The 18,643-nt window shown below is 34.7% G+C and overlaps 1 protein-coding gene across 1 annotated transcript in view; it reads left to right on the forward strand.

The window, feature by feature from the left end:
- The window catches only part of CEP85L (centrosomal protein 85 like), a 155,243-nt gene that overhangs the window by 75,379 nt on the left and 61,221 nt on the right, over nt 1–18,643 (forward strand). The window contains exon 4 of the mRNA XM_060167295.1: nt 12,656–12,777. Within this exon, the coding sequence (XP_060023278.1) occupies nt 12,656–12,777 (122 nt within the window). The remainder of the gene's footprint in view (nt 1–12,655; nt 12,778–18,643) is intronic.

Consider the following 18,643-nt stretch of genomic DNA (forward strand, 5'->3'; position numbering starts at 1 on the left):
CTGTAAATATATTGTTATTTAATACATTAATAAAGAAGCATAACAGAAACGGAAAATAAAAGAAAAGCAGAAATATTACAACACAAATTTGTTTCTTTTTAAAATATTTATTTCAGTGTAATTTATTTCCTTTCTAATCCTATGTATCTCACTTAATTCTTTCAAGTTTTATTTTATTTTATTTTTTGATATGGACCATTTTTAAAGTCCTTATTGAATTTGTTACAGTATTGATTCTGCTTTACGTTTTGGTTTTTTGGCCGTGAGGCATGTAGGATCTTAGCTCCCCGACCAGGGATGAAACCCGCACCCACTGCATGGGGAGATGAAATCTTAACCACTGGACCGCCAGGGAAGTCCCTAAAGTTTTATTTTAGAACAGTTCTAAATTTACAGACTTATTGCAAACATAGAGAGCTCCTGTATACCCCATACCCAGTGTCCCCTGTTGTTAACACATCCTACATGAGTATGGTACATTTCTCACAGCGGTTATACCAGTGTTGATACTAAAGCCCATACTTTATGCAGATTTCCTGTTTCCCCTGGTGTTCCTTTTCTTGCCCAGGATTCTTTCCAGGACACCAGATTACATTTAGTAGTCGTGCCTCCTTTGGTCCACTTGGTTGTGACCGTTTCTTACAGAATGTCCACAGTTGGGATTCGTCTGATGTTTCTCTCATGGCTAGGGCTGGTTAATGTGTTTTTGAGAGGAAGATCAGAGAGGTAAAGTGCCGTTTTCATCATATATCGAGTGTACAAACTACCAGCATGACTTACCGATGTCGTTAACCTTGATCACCTGGCTGAAGTGAAGTATTCGTCAAGTTTCTCCATGGTAAAGTTACTCTTTTCCCTCTCCCTCCTTACTGTACTCTCCAGAAGAAAGTTACTATGCACAGCCCACCCTTACGCTTCACTACCTTAAGAGTGGAGTGTCTATAAAAATTACTTGGCATCCTATGTATTTTATGATATAAAAACATTGAGAACAGGTCAGTAGGCTTTAGCTGTCTGCCAAAAAATGTCCATGGCACAAAAAATTAAGAAGTCCTATGCTGGGGGTTGTTTCTGTCGTAGTATGGGGCAGCCCTTTGTGGAAAGAAGACTGAGTTCTCAAACAGGCTAAAATCCAGACCTCCTAGTTTGTTTTTTTAGGCACTGCTTTTCCAGCTTTGTCTCGTATCACATTCCCTTGTATCCTGTGCTGTGGCCTTGTACAGCTGCCTGCGGCTTTTTGAACAGGCTGTTGTTCTATTTTAAGCCTCCTCACTTTTTGTAGGAATGTCCCTTACTAACCTTTATTCCCATTAAAGTGCTAGTTTCAATTTATGTCTTCTGTGCAGCCCTCTCTTATGCTATATACTTTTGCATGTTACCCCTATTATTATGTCTCATTTTATTGTGTTTATTAGTATATCTGCCTAGACTAGATTCCAAGCTACTTGAGAACTATCCAATAACTCTTATGTAACTATAACTATATATAACTTATATGACTCTATAACTATCCAATTTATACCCTCTTTATTCCTTATAGTATAGAACCTGGCTTATAGCAATTCGTAAATATTGGCTGAATGGATGATTGGATGAGTGAGTGAATAAAGGGGGACGAGGAAAGATTGCAAGGTGTTAGTGAATGAGTGATTCTGCAGAAGTAAGTGTTATAAACAGTTAAAAACTTCTTCTCACTTTTAAAGCTCATCATGGGGGAGGAGGAGAATAATTGGGAGAGATTGGGGATAAGAGTACAGTAACTGAGAAAATAAACTTTCTTGTCATTTAAATATGATGTAAGTATATTTGTAAAGACTGAAGGAAGGTGGAACCATAAGCCCATGCTTCCTGAATTGAGCCTCTAAATTTTTTTTTAATTTTTGTTTTCTTTGCTCATTGGATTCATAATAATTCATGTTACTTTATATACTCTTAATATTGCAAGACCTGCTTTTATTTATGTAATTATTTAGTTTTTATTTTATTTTAATAGTGAAAAATAAAAGCACCTCTAAGATTACCACCTGAACATAAGCTGGGATGTTAATAACTTATACCTAACCACATGGTCTTGCCATGTTCCCCCTATCTTCCCTACCCAAGTAAATGATTATTCTGATTCCTGGGTTAAGTTCTTTACATTTGTTTTTATAGTTTTGTGGCATTTTAAATTATGTATTCCTTAAAAGTTCTTATAATTTTACTTAACTCTATGTAAAGGAAATTGTGATGTATAAAAATCTTTTTTACGCTGAGTATTTAAACTTCAAGTTGTAGTGGTATGTCAGAAGCAAAAGAAGCTTCAAGGTAGACCTTTGTTTTTTCTGGAAACTTTTTGACAAAAAGATAATTTAAGTGGTGACAGAATTAAAGCATTTTAATACTTAAATATATAATACAGCAAAATGCAAGCTGTGAATAAATTTTTGTGATACTTCAAAGATAGGGAGCTTTTTAAGGTTAGACCCCCTAGACTCCCAAGGATTTTACCTAACTCTTAAGGGTTCTGTTCTATTAAAAGTTTGAGAATTACTGCCTTAAAATTTAAAGCTACCTAAAGAAGGATTAGTTGAAAAAAACATCTAAGAGCAAAAATGATGAGACTAGTAGTCTGAGACTTAGGGGATGGGGAAGTGCCTAAGGTAATAGAGAAGAGAGAATAGGAGTTATTCATCAAGTCGTGGGTAAAAAAGACCAATAATAAAGTAACTTATAAAACTTGATCATTTAGGGAGGTAGATTTGCTTTTAAAATTGACTTGTCAGATACTTGAAGGCTCAAGCATTTTATTTTTTCGTAAGTGCTGAACTCTGGACAGATTCTCTTTCCTTATTAAATATCCCAGTTAGCAACGGGGAAGTTTGACATCAAGAGAAGCCAGTTAGTTTAAGGGAGGGGCTTGTCATGTAGGTTTACACAATTTGGGGGAAACGTACAAAATACACTCTAAGTGATGGAAAGAAATGCTATAGCATGTTCTGCGGCTTTTTAAGGAACTTGTCTATCGGTAAACAAGTAATATACAGGTGAAACATTTAACATTTGAAAGTTAACCACTATTGCAAGATAACACTAGGAGGTCAAGAAAATTCAGGATCGAGAGTCAAATTAGCACATGTAGTAAGAAGCAATATGATTTCTAAGAGAACTACATATTTTATACGAAAGAAGCTGGCAGAATTGAAGCCAAAATAAGAAATGGAAAATCTCTCTCTCTCTCTCTTTCTCACACACACACACACACACACACACACACAACCAATTTAACAACAAAAAACAACCCTCAGGTCTCCAGATACTTGCTTCAGAACTCTGTAGACCATGATGTTGTTCCTTTGTTAGGAAGATTCTAATCCACTTCAATAATTTGTAGTCCCACCCCGTCCCTTATATTCATTATCTTTGTGCTTGGCATCCCAGCAACTGAGCTCCTTGCATTCCCAATCTTTATGATGGCATCATTATTTATTTTGTCATCCAAAATGGAAATTTGAGACTCATCCTTCTTTCTGTCTTCTCCCAGACTCTGGTCCACTAAGAAATCAAATGCAGATTGCCAGTTAGAAATCTGTGTTCACATAGCCTCATCAGCTCTCGTCTGAACTTTTACATATACCTTCTGTCTTGAGCCTCTCCACTTCTTTACCCTGATATCCAAGTTGCCTTCTCAAGGGTAAATTTGGTTCTCACATGCTGAGAACTTTTCTTTATTATCACCATGTCCCTCAAGATTAAAACCCCAAATTTTCCAGCACTGCATACAGAGGTTTTTTCTAATCTGGTGTTGTCATCTATTCCCACCATATTTGACAACTCTGCCGTTTGTGTGTGTTATTTCTTCTATCTGGAATCTATTCCTTACTTTCTTGTTCCTTTGGAATGCCTTTATTATTCAAAAATAGGTAGGGAGAAGCCTGTTTTGTTTGTTCTTAATTTTTAATTGCATAAGTAATAAGTGAATATCTCTTAGCAATTCAGGAAACTCAGATAAAGCAGAAGTTAGAGGGGGACTTTATACATTTTGTAGGTATTTTTTCTTTACCATAAATTTCATGAATAGGGACTGATTTATTTTTTCTTTACTCCTCACACTGCTAATCCCTTGGAAATTAAGGTTAATGGATATTTTTAATGTTACTTTGCCATTACAAGTGAGCTTGTAAAAGGATAAGTTAAAGGAAGGTATGGAATACAAATGCAACTGACCAACTGACCCTTGAATTTTCAGCATAGATGCATTCTTGAAAAGGTTATGTAAAATGGATTTTGATATGTAAAATTCATGTTTATCTTATAAAGCAAGCGATGTCCCAGTGGAAAAGGTTAATAAGCCCAACTTTCTAATACGCAGACATTGTAACTTTTTATCAGCAGTTTAATGTACTGCGAGTTGTACATTGTTTTGCTATATCTCAGTAATCTGTACTTCCTCCTTAACCCATCTCCAAATTAAAAGCTTATATAGCACAGCAAAAGGATGTGAACATGTCATCATCTGGGGTTTTCATTTGCCCTTGAGTTGGTCAAAGGTGGTGAGTAGGTTCCAGGACCAGCCCTTAGCATTAAGATCAAGAGCATACTTTTGGCAAAGTTTATCAGACTGCCCTGTTAATGTATTCATTTTTATAGGTTTATTGCTTAGTTAGGGCCATGGATAGTTGAAGAGTTGATTGTTGACTCCAGCATAATATGTTGATTTTTAAAATCTAACTTAAAAACATAAAATATCTAAAAATTCAGTATTTGGATCATTATGAATCTGTGTACTGATTGTTTGAGAATCAGAAAATGCTCTTGAGACTTTACACCTACAAAATAGAAACACAGTATGGTCACTGAAGACTTTCTTTCAAATGTATCTCTAAAATGCAAACTAAAATTAAATTAGTTATGTAGATTATTCAGAGATTTCCTGGGTCTGAAAGAAATGAGGCTGAACCTCAAGAGCTGGAAAGCATGATTTTTATTCAAATGTAAGTTTGTGGATTGATCTTTGAACTCTAATCTTTAGAGTATATACATTTCTTTTTATTATGTATATCATTGCTCTAAAAATGATAGTAGAGATTTTTAAGTAATGGTAATTTCAGGGATGGTAGACTTTTGTAGATTGTAAATTTTTAGATTGCTTAATATTTAGCAAATATTGTCAGGTTCTGTGCTGAGTACCAGGAGTTATAAAAGAATAAGGCCAAGCTTATCGTGATGCAGACTAAAGTGGGAAAGGAACCACTGCCGTAAGTACTGTCATAAGTACTGTCACTCTAATTACAATACCTGTCTGTGCTGTTCAAAATAACTTTGGATTCTTTTGAAGGCTGAGAAATATACTTGAGGGATTGTTGTTAGTCATTGTCTTTTTGTTGATTGTGTGCTATGGGCTAGGGATGAACTAGACTCTGGGCATGACAAAAAAGAAAATCTCTAACATTTCTGGTGCTTATACTTTTTAGCAAAATATGTGAAAGGATGTTTAAATTGAACAGCAATCAAGTTGCCCCTCTAAACTCCTCTCAACAATTTTACCCTGAGAAGATTACCCATTGTTGACTCTTGAAATATTTTTTTAAAAAACAGTAATTTTAACATATGGAAGAATAAAGTATTTAATGGCCCATAATTACACTGTCCGAAAAGAAGTAAGTAGTACATGTATGGTAAGCAAAGTCAGTTAATCCCAACTGATATAAAGTAAAAGCCTCCTCCCTCTCTGCTCACAAAATAACCATCATTAATAATTATTTTTGTATACTTTGAGAAAAATCCTTTCATTTTTAAAATAATGTAGGCAGTGCTTTGGTCCCCAAACACATGTATTATTATATATTTTTCTTTTATCTCTCAATAGTACAATATGATAAAAAACTTGATAAAACATATTTTGGTAATCTGCTTTTAAAAATAAGTGAAATATGTTAGCGCTTATGCTACAGCTCCGTTTTAGTAGAATCTGGTTCTGTAGTCTGGTACATTTGTTATCCTTAAGTAATTATACAAAACCTTTGGAAAATGCTACGTTCTATTTGTTTATAAGTAAAATCCATGATTAAATTTGAAGACTTAAACACCCCCCCACCCCCAATCTTCTAATTGATTTCTTAGGGAAAATGATTTGTTCCTCAATCTTGGATATATCATTTACCCGCTTCACTTTTGCATTATAACTGTAATGAGATCATGTTTCATGCATAGATCATTCCTTTGTTGGCATTTTTAGAAAACATGCTCATGCTAACACAGATTAGACATAAACCAGATTGATTTTTGAGAGGAAAAGTGTCCCTTCCTCCAAAAGAAAATAGTTACATTAATAGTAACTTAGTTGTTTAGCATGGTGAGAATCACTAATATGTTTAGGGTTCTCTTTATTTTCATGTACATGTATTTTTAAGATATAAAATGTAGGATATATTCCTCTCATTAGTTTCTTTTTTGTCATTTTTTTAGGGTCTTTTACCCTTGAAGTAACTTGATATATTTGCATTGTTATTTCAGTAAAGCATATTAGGATGGCAAAAATAGCATTATAGAGTTAGTTATAAAGACAAATTGAAGAACTAATGAGATCATTAAAAACTCAGTTCCTTCTTTAAGTTTCAAGAGTTAAGATGCATACTTCTGTTTATAATTAGTCACTCTGATGAAGAGGTTATGGATAGAATTTTTTTATATGATTTGTTTTTATTTTGTTAAAGAAATATGTAGTAATACATTCCGTAAATAATTACATGGGCTTAGTTAAGATACAGATTATTTTTATTAAATGCACATTCTTTTAGTAATAATATAATATGTAAGATACAGATTTTATTTTAATGACAGTTCTTTCAGTAATCATATAGTCCGTGTTTTTCCTTCTCGTTGAATAAAAACTCTAAACTCTGTGTAATTTGTAATTTATTTTCATCTTCATTATTGAGCTTTGTGAACTTACTTCTGGGTGAGGTGTCCTGATCCTTTTACCAAAAAGCACTCATAGAGTATCTCTTCAGATAGACTATTCCAGGAAAGAGAGGAAGATCTGCTGTGTTATTTGACATGTTGTGAGTGGTGAATGAGCTAAGGAACAAAAGCAAATGAAAGAGAGATAACAAACTTGAAGAACTGCAGAGGCTGTATTCTAGTTAAGTGTGGCAGCACTAGATTATCTAAATTTAACAGTATTTGTCCAGGCTGAAGCCAAAGAATTTGGAACTATTTTCAGATGCAAATAGTGAGCTTATTTTAGAAGCATGTTTGACCATTACATGACATATTTTGGCAACTTTTCATAGCATCTGGGTCTCATCTAAATAGATATGTTTGGGATTGTTGTAGATGCTTGTTTTCCCTATTCAGTTATGAGAGTGGAATTTGCTGTTTACAATAAGAGGTGCCAATATATGTGTTATATCTCTGGGTGGTTGGGCTCTAGATGCAGAAGAGTTATGCTAGTCTACTGGCTAGACTATTTGGCTAGTCTACTGTTTTCTCCTCTAAACCACCACTGCAACAATTGTATCTTATGTATTTTTAGGTAAAACATCTAAATGAGGAGTTCCCTTCCCTCCCTGAGTTTGGTAACTACCAAATATGTATAAAATATGTTTACTTGTAAAAGTTGTCCTTGTTTTGCTGTACAGATTTTGAAATATTCATTACTTTGTTGATGTCCTTTCTGTTCCGTGCTTGAAGTTAGCTCACAGTTATATGCCTTGATAATTATCTTTTAGACTTCATGTTCATGTCTAGTTACAGTTTTATTATTCACAAGCTATAAATATAAATTATATATTCATATGTTTAAATTATATTCTCCTTGATTACTTATATTGGTTACAGTCAAGTAGAAACATGACTGATGACTTGAAATTCTGCCACAAAATGGTATTCCTCTCATGACCAGTTAGGATTTAATTGAATAGAAATTCTTAATTGCTTTCTAACTACTTGGGATAAAAATGTGTTACTAATGGTTATGGGGAGAGGTTATTTCAATATGAAATACTTTCTTCTTTTTCATATTTGGAAGCAGCATTGTCCCATCTTAAGAGAAGGCTTCTTTGTTCTTCTTAAGTATTGACAACTCTTAAGAACCAGCTTGTAATGGTTATAGGGGAGGACAAATAATTTTCCCTCTACCATTCTTAGTTCTTAGCTGAGACCACTGTAATAAAAGATAGATTACAAGAAAAAAACAAATAGAAGTTTATTAACCTATGTACCTTGTGTACGAAAATGAGGAACTCAGAGAGGTGGCTTTAGAATTCATGATTAAATACCACCCAATTCAGGAAAAGCAGAGGAGGGATGCAGGCCTCTCAGGGGACAATAGACGATTTTTAGGAGAGTTGAATAGGCCCTTAGAAGAATAGATAGGAAAGACGATAACCTCCTGTGGGAAAGTTTGTCTGGGTGCAATGTCTGCTTCTAGTCTCCTTTCCTGTGACAAGAGCTAATCCTCCCAGATTGATGAAACTCCCAGGGAGGGGATTTATGACAGTTGAGTTCCTTTGGGAGGATCTGTCTTTAGGCAGAGAGTGGAGTTCAGAAAAAGCCTCTCCCTGCATTTGCTCATTTTCAAGTGCCTACAGCTCAAAATAATTAATATGTCATTAATTATGGTGGCGTGTCCTGAACTCCTACAGTCGTATTTTGGGGTAGCATATTGTGCTACCCTTCATTTCCAACTCTGTTTTTGCATTCTTGGTGTACAGTATTTACTTCATCTGGTCATTTATCTCTCAATTATTTGCCTATGTAGGATAGCACCGTAGCAATGAATAGATAGGAAATTATAGCCGAGATAGTGCATTGTATCATCTACAGAGCATCTTTGAGTACTTACATATTCTCCCCCAGCAGGCAAGCCCTTCATTTCCCCTCAATCCTACTTTGAGGTAGAGAGAAAAATAAAGTCTAGGCCCATGGTTAGTATATATTTTGTTTTTGTTGAGTTAGTGTTGCATTTTGTGGATGTAGCACAGTTTGTTTATCCATTTATCAGTTAATGGTTTGTTTCCAGTTTTGGGTGATTAAACATTTGCCTTCAGGATTTTGTAGACATATGTTTTCACTTCTTTTGATTAGATACCAAATTCAATTCCCCATTTAATCAGCTTTGCCCCTTCGGAAGTTAGTTGACCAAATGAAATAAGTCAGAGAAAGAAAAATACTGTATGATGTCACTTGTATGTGACATCTAAAAATGCCAAACTCATAGAAACAGAAACTAGAATGGTGGTTACCAGAGGGTAGGGGGTAGGGAAATGGGGAGATGTTGGTCAGAGGATACAAACTTCCAATTTGCTATAAATTATAATAAAAATAAAATTTCTTCAGTTGTTTCTTTTCTGTATATCTTTAGTAGTACAGCATTGTTTATATAGTATGCAAAATCATAAAGGTACAGTAGCTGCCTTGCTATTTTGAGATGTCACAATATGATTTTAATAACTCTTGCTAGGTAATTCAAATTGTGTTCTATAACTTCATTTAGTATAGCATGCCCTATGGCCTCATTACAAAAGCCTTAAAAGGTAACATGTTTCCGTAATTGTCATTTTCAGTGATAGGTAGATATAAACAGGTTTTTAAAATTACGTGTAACTCCACCTGCAGCATTAGGTTGTGTGTCAGGATTCATTCTCCTTTTTAAACTACTTCTATGAATCAGGATTAAAGTTTCATAGGAAGACTGCCATGCTGCTGATTTGGTAATTGTTTATTGCATCTTAATTACAGAGAAAGGGTTCCTTTCCTTTATTCCTGTTTGCTCAGTTTTATGGGTCAATTTTTGTTTTCTAAAGGGTTTAGGTTAAGGGAGCTACAAATCAGAAGAATAAAGTTTCATGTTTTGTTTTATGTATATTCACTGGATGTATCTGGCAAGTACTTCAGCATTCCATCCTGTTGGTGACTCAGGTGCTATAAACCAAGTAGTACTGTTGTTTGCTTTTGTCTTGCAGATCTACTTGTTTCTTCTCTTTATTCCCTCTTTCTTCATGCCAGGAAGTTTTATAAAACAAGAAAAGGCTTTTCCTTAAGTTGTCAGCCATGGGAAAAATTTTAGCAGATGACTGGTGGAAGAATAGAATAGTTAATGTCTTCTTGAAAAGATCATCATCTATTGTCTAGGCACTTGTCTTATTGAAATAGGTACAAGATATGTAAGGTAAAGCATAGCTTAAAATATTATGGTATAGGTCATTCCTGATTTGTGGTAATCAGCAGTGGAGGAACCTTTTATAAAGTTTTGGAAGAGGATACCATAGATCCTCAAGCTATCTTAGAAGTTTTTTGTTAGGCATGGTAACAATATACAAAAACCAATATTTAAAATATCTGTAACCTGTTATCAGGATATTAATATATAATTCAATATATAAATAAAATATATATTCACTTTTATACTACAAATAAATTAAATATTTAGTATTATAAATTATAGCACAAATGGTTCACCATATCATTCTGATAATTTCCACATCTTATGTTGAGTTTTGGAATTATTGATATGGTCTTTTGTCTTGCTTAGTTTTTACCAGTTTTAATGAATTCCTGTTTGAGCTACAGTTTGACAAAATAAATTTCATGAAATGAGTACCTATTAAACTGATAGTCATTAAGTAACATGGAGTTGCAATAAGCATAGGCTTTCTCTTAATATCAACAATATTGTTTATAGTGCTTAATCTTCTCTTGGTTTTTAAGAGCAATTACTTTCAAACATATTTTCCAGTTCCTGTAATGCTATGAAATTTGAAATACCTCTTGGTCAACTGGGCCATAGTAGAAAGAGTGAGACAGTGTGGTGCTCTTTTGTTGGGCTGCCTATATTTGAATCCTAGCTCTGCCAACTAAATATAAGCTGGTAGGTAGTGTTGGGGTGGGGGAATTTTGAGGGGCTGACTAGTGGAAACCAACCAATCAGGAAGGATGCCATAAGTAGTGTCTCACGGGCCCCTTTTTATGCCAGGAAGTAACTATTTGTTGGATGATGTCAAGTTCTCAGGATTGGGTTTGGGCAGCAGCTAGTGTTCAACCACAGTGAAAGTACTTCGGTACTGCTACAACTAATATATCTGTACTGGTGCGTACTGGCCCAGTATCAGCCTGAGCTATATGTTGGGCAAGAGAAAGAGTGAAATTCAAAGACCAGATCTCTGACTAACCTGTCTCTGTAACCCTATGTGTCACTTAGACTCCAAATATGTGACCATCTGACAAAGTTATATACCCTGTTATCTAGTTTCTACGCTTCTTAATCTGATCACCTTGTGCTGTCTTTGTGCTGCCTGAAACATCCTGTCCTAGTATTACTTGACAATCATCTTAATTTAAAGGTTTAACCTAGGACTAGTTGATGTCACCCAGTTAGTGGTTTATTCAGAAGTAGGTCTTGTCAGTAGCATCTTTGGAAAACAAAGGATAAAAAATTTTGCTGCACATTTGATTGTCCTAAAGTTGCTTTGTGGTGTTTATATAGCATCTCTTAGCTTGCCAAGGAATTTATTTTCCTATTTGATTTACCAGTTGTATTGGAAATTCACTAGTTTCCTAGAGCTACCATAACAAAGGACACAAACAAGGTAGCTTAAACAACAGATATTTATTGTCTCACAGTGTTGGAGGTTAGAAGTCCAAAATCAAGGTGTCAGCAAAGTTAGTTCCTTCTGAGGGCTATGAAGAAAAATCTGTTTCAGGCCTGTTTCTAGTGGTTTTCTGGCAGTCTTGTTGTGTTCCTTTGCTTGTTTGTGTTACTCCAATCTCTTGTTTTCATCTTCACATGGTGTTCTCTCTGTATCTCTTTACATAGTCTTCTGTGTGCATGTCTGCGTTCAGATTTCCCCTTTTACATCAGTCTCATGACTTCATCTTGACTATATCTGTGAAGTCCCTATTTCCAAATGAGGCTACATTCTGAGGTATTAGGGGTTAGGACTTCAACATCTTTTTGAAGGGACACAGTTCAACCAGTACCACCAGTATTAAAATTTTGATTTTGTTTCAATGATAGAAATTTGAGGATATCTGCTGTATTGGGTTTTGTTATTATCTGTTTTAAATATCTTAAATTTTTCTTAAAGTCTAAATCGAATTTTTTCTTAATGATATATAATAAACACTGGAGACCAGCAATCATCTAGATTATCTGCTTAATAGTCATTTTCTATGGATATATTTACTACTTCGTGAAAATATTTTAGCTTTTGAAATTTCAGTGTAATTAAAGGTTGATGTGATGAATGACAATTTGAAGTCTGAATGCTACATATACTATTTTTATTCCCTTGTGGAAACCCTTCTGGTAATGCTTGTACAGTCTAGCCTTGGTATGTTCTTTTATTGTACTCCTTCCTTAGGCAATGATTTCTTTCTTATTTCCAGAAAGCTTCCACAAGGTAATGAGAACAGGATCTTACATATAGTATTATAATAATGTTCTCTTGTCACCAATTCTTCATTAGATTTGTACATTTACTTTAGAACTTCCTTGAAATTCTTCAAGTTATGTTGTATTCACAGGTGTGATTTAAGATGGTTTTTTAAAAAAATCAAATGGACGGTTCTCTATTCTTTTTAAAATGAAAATCACTGGGAAAATACAAGGTGACATATAAATATTCCCTTTAGCCACTTTTAGTATACTAATAGTTTAAACATGTTTGTGCAGGTTTTGACTGGATCATCTCGTCAAAGTTATTCACCTCCTGGCTATCAAGATTTCAATAAGTGGGAATCAGTGCTGAAAATAAAAGAAGGACTACTAAGGCAGAAAGAAATTGTAATTGATCGGTGAGTCTTTTTTTTTTAATTACTAAATATTTCAGGCATGCCGAAATGTAGATTAATAAAACAAATATCTTTGTACCCACTGCTTAGAGTTTAAGAAATAGAACCTTACAAGTACACTGATGTCTCATGTCTGTCCATCCCCAATCCCAGTACTTTTAAGAACCACTATCAGAACTGAGGGTCAGTTGGTTTATCTGCCTATCTATCTATGTATCTGTCTATCTGTGTCTGTTTTCTACCATCTTCTCATTTATATTAGGGTAACTCATTATTTGGAAACTCCTCTCCATCTTTTTTGTACATGTAACAAGTTAGCTGCAATGCTGATGAACTATCAAAGCTAGTGTCTTTGTGTTTTATACTTGGGAACTATCAAATTGGAAAGCTACTTTAAAGTGGTAGCTTCCTTTAACTAATATATGTTAGATCTGATAGCACAGAAAGCATGAAAATCATGAATGTTTAAAATTAAATGACCTACAGATAAGAATTTTGAAAATTTTGGGAGACATTTCCAAAATTTTGCCTATTTCAGTACCAAAGCTCTGAAAACAAATTTCTTTAAACTTAATAGTCTCCTGATTATTCTCAGCAAAAAACCTTAATATTACTTAATTATTTATGATCTATATTGGTTCTACATCATTTATGTATACTTTTGGGATAGTTAAACATGTTGCATATCATGGTAATTGGGAACTAGTTTGAGGAGGCATTTTTTCTTAATCAGTGCTAGTTACTACTTATTTTCATGTGCTTATATGGGATAAAGTAGTAGATATTTTAGCCTTAAAATTAAATCCTAATTCAAATCTTTAAATATATTTAATAGTTGAAATTTCAAAAGATTTTGCTTAGAAACTTAGCAGTGTTAAGCAAGATCTGCTGGGAAGTAAACTAGAGCATAGACATCTGGGCTTCCTTATTCTCCACTATGTTCTCAACATCTTGAACAGAACCTGGCACGTAGTACATGTACTTAGTGCTTGATACTTCCCTGTTTGATAAATGAATGAAGATTGTAAGAGATAGTTATAATTGATTTTATGAAAAGGCTATTTTAAAATATTAGATACTTCTAGTACAAGTGAATTTTATGTATAAATAATTATAGACCCTGTTGGATATATATTTTGAACACTTAAATAATTTAACTCATTGTATAGACTTGAAATTAATACCGTTTTTAAACACACCAAAATTCAGACTTTCATTAATATGAATAGACTTGCCCTCAATCAGAATCACTTGGCTTTTATTATTTTTTAAACACCATTATACCATTCTATTGGGTATAAGTTAATAAGTGTCTTAGTTCATTTGGGCTGCTATAATAAAATACCATAGACTGGGTAGCTTATAGACAACAAATATTTATTTTTCCCACTTCTGGAGTCTGGGAAGTCCCAAGGCACCAGCAGATTCAATGTCTGGTGAGAGCCAACCTCCTGATTCATAGATGGCCGTCTTCTTGCTGTAACCTCCCATGATGAAAGGGGCAAGGGAGCTCTCTGGAGCTTCTTTTGTAATGGTACTAATTGCATTCATGAGGATTCTCTCCTCATGACCTAGTCACCTCCCAAAGGCCCTCTACCCCCTATACCACACATTGGGCATTAGGATTTAATGTGTGAATTTGGAGGGGGGGTGTATGTCACAACATTCAGTCTATGGCAGTAAGAAATGTAGATAATTATTGATGTAATCTATTAAAATATATTTATATTTGTCAATTCTGTATATATAGATGGATACTAAGGAAATAATCCAAAATCATTCAAGTTGCTCAGTTGGCCAATTCTGTTATTTAATTAAAAAAATTTTTTTTATTGAAGTATAGTTGATTTACAATGTTGTGTTAGTTTCAGGTATGCAGCAAAGTGATTCAGTTTTTTATATATATATATATATATATATATATATATATATATATACTTTTTCAGATTCTTTTTCCATATAGGTTATTATAAAATATTGAGTATAGTTCTCTGTGCTATACAGTAGGTTCTTGTTGTTTATCTATTTTATGTATAGTAGTGTGTGTATTTACTCAACCAAGTTTCTAATTTATCCCTTTCCCCCATCTTTCCCCTTTGGTAGCCATAAGTTTGTTTTCTATGTCTGTGAGTCTGTTTCTGTTCTGTAAATAAGTTCATTTGTATTATTTTTTTTAGATTCCACATGTAAGTGGTATCATATTATATTTGTCTTTGTCTGACTTACTTCACTTCGTATAATAATCTCTAGGTCCATCCATGTTGCTGCAGATGTCATTATTTCGTTCTTTTTTATGGCTGAGTAATATTCCATGGTATATATGTACCACACCTTCTTTATCCATTCATCTGTCAATGGGCATTTAGGTTGTTTCCGTGTCTTGGCTGTTGTAAATAGTGCTGCAGTGAACATTGGGGTGCATGTGTCTTTTCAGGTTATGGTTTTCTCTGGATATATACCCAGGATAGGATTGCAGGATCATATGGTAGCTCTCTATTTTTAGTTTTTTAAGGAACCTTCATACTGTTATCCATGGTGACTGTACCAATTTACATGCCCACCAACAGTGTAGGAGGGTTCCCTTTTCTCCACACCCTTTCCAGCATTTATTATTTGTAGACTTTTTGATAATGGCCATTCTGACTGGTCTGAGGTGGTATTTCATTGTAGTTTTGATTTGCATTTCTCTAATGATTAGCAGCGTTGAGCATCTTTTCATGTATCTTTTGGCCATCTGTATGTCTTCTTTGGAGAATTGTCTATTTAGGTCTTCTGCCCATTTTTGGCCGATTCTTTATCTAGTCTCATTTATGGATCTATGGTAGCCACATTGTCAAGTAGGAGTTGGCTGGCCTAGGCTAGCCTTATCTGGATGGTCCTTATGCTCCATGGGGGTCTGTCATCCTCCAGTATGCTAACCAGGGTTTGTTCATAGGGTGAAGTTCAAAGAGAAAATGAAGCACACACGTTCTCTTGGAGCTTAGGCTCAGAACTGGCACAAAGTCCCTATGGAGAATCTCTGTACCCTTAGTTTAATTTCTCTGTGAACCTAAAACTTCTCTAAAAAATAAAGTCTGCTTCAAAAAAAAATTCACTTCCACTATGTTCTTATTGGTCACAAGGCCAGGAGACTTCACCTGTGGACAGTAGGAACAGCAAAATCACATCAAAAAGGAGTATGAGTAATACAGGGAAGGGAATACTTGTGGATGTTTTTGTAAACAATCTACCACACCCAGTGTCTTAAATAATCTTTGATATTTTACATGCTTATTATAAAGTTTTTGATGATTAATGCATTTGATATTATATAAAACAGAGGAAGAAAAAGTAGCAACTCCTGTTTCTAAAGCAACATGACCAGAATTTAAAAGTAAAAATGTTCGGGCTTCCCTGGTGGCGCAGTGGTTGGGAGTCCACCTGCTGATGCAGGGGACACGGGTTTGTGCCCCGGTCCGGGAAGATCCCACATGCCGCGGAGTGGCTGGGCCCGTGAGCCATGGCCGCTGAGCCTGCGTGTCCGGAGCCTGTGCTCCGCAATGGGAGAGGCCACAGCAGTGAGAGGCCCGCGTACCGCAAAAAAAAAAAAAAAAAAAAAGTAAAAATGTTCATATATAAAGATCTTTATAGCACATATAGTGATGAAAATTAGAACAAAATTATAGTATATCTTTTTTCCAGGAACCAGATTAGACTAATGGCCTTTAAAATGGTGATAACACATGCAGAGACTATTTCAGAGACAGAATTGACAGGATTTAGTTTCTTCCTGGATGGAACTGAGAGTAAAGATGCTGAACTTTTCTACTTTGGAATACAGTGTGGGTGATGATACCTTTTAAGTCACTTAACTAAAAATTGTATGCTGGATATTATTCCTGAAAATATCAAGTTATTCATGATTGCATGAGAAAAACGTGGGGTTTTTTTTTTTTGCAATGCATATAGCTTTCGTAGATTTTGGATAATTAGGTCAAAACAGATAAATGTTAAGGAAAAATAACTGCTATAGAAACTGTTCTTATGGTTAACAGTGGGGAAGAGTCGGGTGCGGGGAGGGATAGATTGGGAGTTTGGGATTGACATGTACACACTGCTATATTTAAAATAGATAACCAACAAGGACCTACTCTATAGCACAGGTAATTCTGCTCAGTATTCTGTAATAACGTAAATGGAAAAAGAATTTGAAAATGAATAGATACATGTATATGTATAACTGAATCACTTTGCTGTAACCTGAAACTAACATAACATTGTTAATCAACTATACACCAATATAAAGTAAAAAAATTTTTTTAATTAAAAAGAAAAAGAAACTTCTTAAATGTTCCCCATCTTGTGAGAAAAAGCAAATAGGTTAATTTCAAAAACAACTCAGAAAAAAAAGGAAGAAACCTGGTTTCTAATGCTTTATATTTGACACTAACCATTTAGGTAATTCTGAATAGGGTACTTGACCTTTTGCGTATTGATCTTCTCATCTGCCTGGGTACAAGGAGTTTCACCACTTAAGCAAAAAATGAGGTTTTTGAAGATCACTCTTCTAGGCAACTCTCCTCTCCCACCTAGTTGTACAGCATGAGGATTAAATGAATAAATGTATGTAAAAAGCACTAATACTGTCTGATGCATAGTGCCCATCAGCAAACAGTAGCCACATTATACATGTTTTGTATATGTAATAGTTATGTTTACGTGCTTGTCTTTCCTCAGTCGACTTTGATCTCTTCACAGAAGAGACAGTTTCGTGTACATTTTATTACTCATAGTAGGTACTCACTAAATATTCATGCAGAGCAAATAGCCTCATTTTAATGAAAAAGAGGTTAAGGTTGTTGGTTAACCTATGTTGTTGCTGATACTAGTAGTTCATATGATGATTTACACTTAGAAATTGCATAGCTTGTGCCGCTGAATTGAACAGATAAAATATAGGGGTAAGTCAGTGCACTGGAGCCAGATTCAGAGAGGAAACCCTATACCCTCTGTGGTGACGGCTGAGTTAATGCTATTAGTAAATGATACTGGCAGTATAGAGGAGAATTCTCATTTTGTCATTACTTGCAATTTACAATATAGTATCTACAAATCTTCTTAAGATCTTGTCCAACAATAGAGAATCTGACTAGCCATTGCTTCTGGTTCTTGGAAAGGAGACTGTAAATCTTTAGAATGTCTTTTTTTATTCATGAGCCCTGGAGCACACCTGCATTTATGCTAATGAGGTGATTCTTGGGCCCTGGATAGCAGCTTCAGCTATTTACCATAGAGACCAACCCTGTGATCAGAGGGTTGGGACTTTTGAGCCAGTCCAACCTCCAGGGAGAGGAGGAGGCTGGAGATTGAGTTCAGTGATTTAATCAATCTTGCCCACACAATGAAATTCTATAATAAAAACTCTGGGAACTCTCCAGATTTGTAGCCGTTTGGTTAGAAGTGTGGATGGTCTGGGGATCCCACTTGAGTCTGGCATCTGAAGTGAGGCTTTCTTGTTGGGGATCATGCCCTTAAAGCTGTGGAGTCTGATGCTAACTTAAGGTGTTTAGTGTCAGAATCAAATTTCACACAGTGTAGCAGTTGGCCTTGAAACAAAATAGATTCAGAAATTGATTTTATAAAGCTATATACTTAGGTGTAAACAACCAAAATAGATAGAAACAAACTATTGAAACTGTATTTAAATACTCAGATAAGCTGATAAAAATAACCAAATCTTACTTCAACACTTGTGATGGAGAATAAATATGACTCTTGCATTATGGGGTCCGTCTCAAAGTAAAAGATGTTCTGCAAATTGCTATGAGCAAACTGTCATATGTTAATTGATCATATCTGTGAAGTTGGAATTTTAATAACTTTTAATAAC

The sequence above is a fragment of the Lagenorhynchus albirostris genome, chromosome 12, assembly GCF_949774975.1.
Source record: "Lagenorhynchus albirostris chromosome 12, mLagAlb1.1, whole genome shotgun sequence".
Taxonomy (NCBI): domain Eukaryota; kingdom Metazoa; phylum Chordata; class Mammalia; order Artiodactyla; family Delphinidae; genus Lagenorhynchus; species Lagenorhynchus albirostris.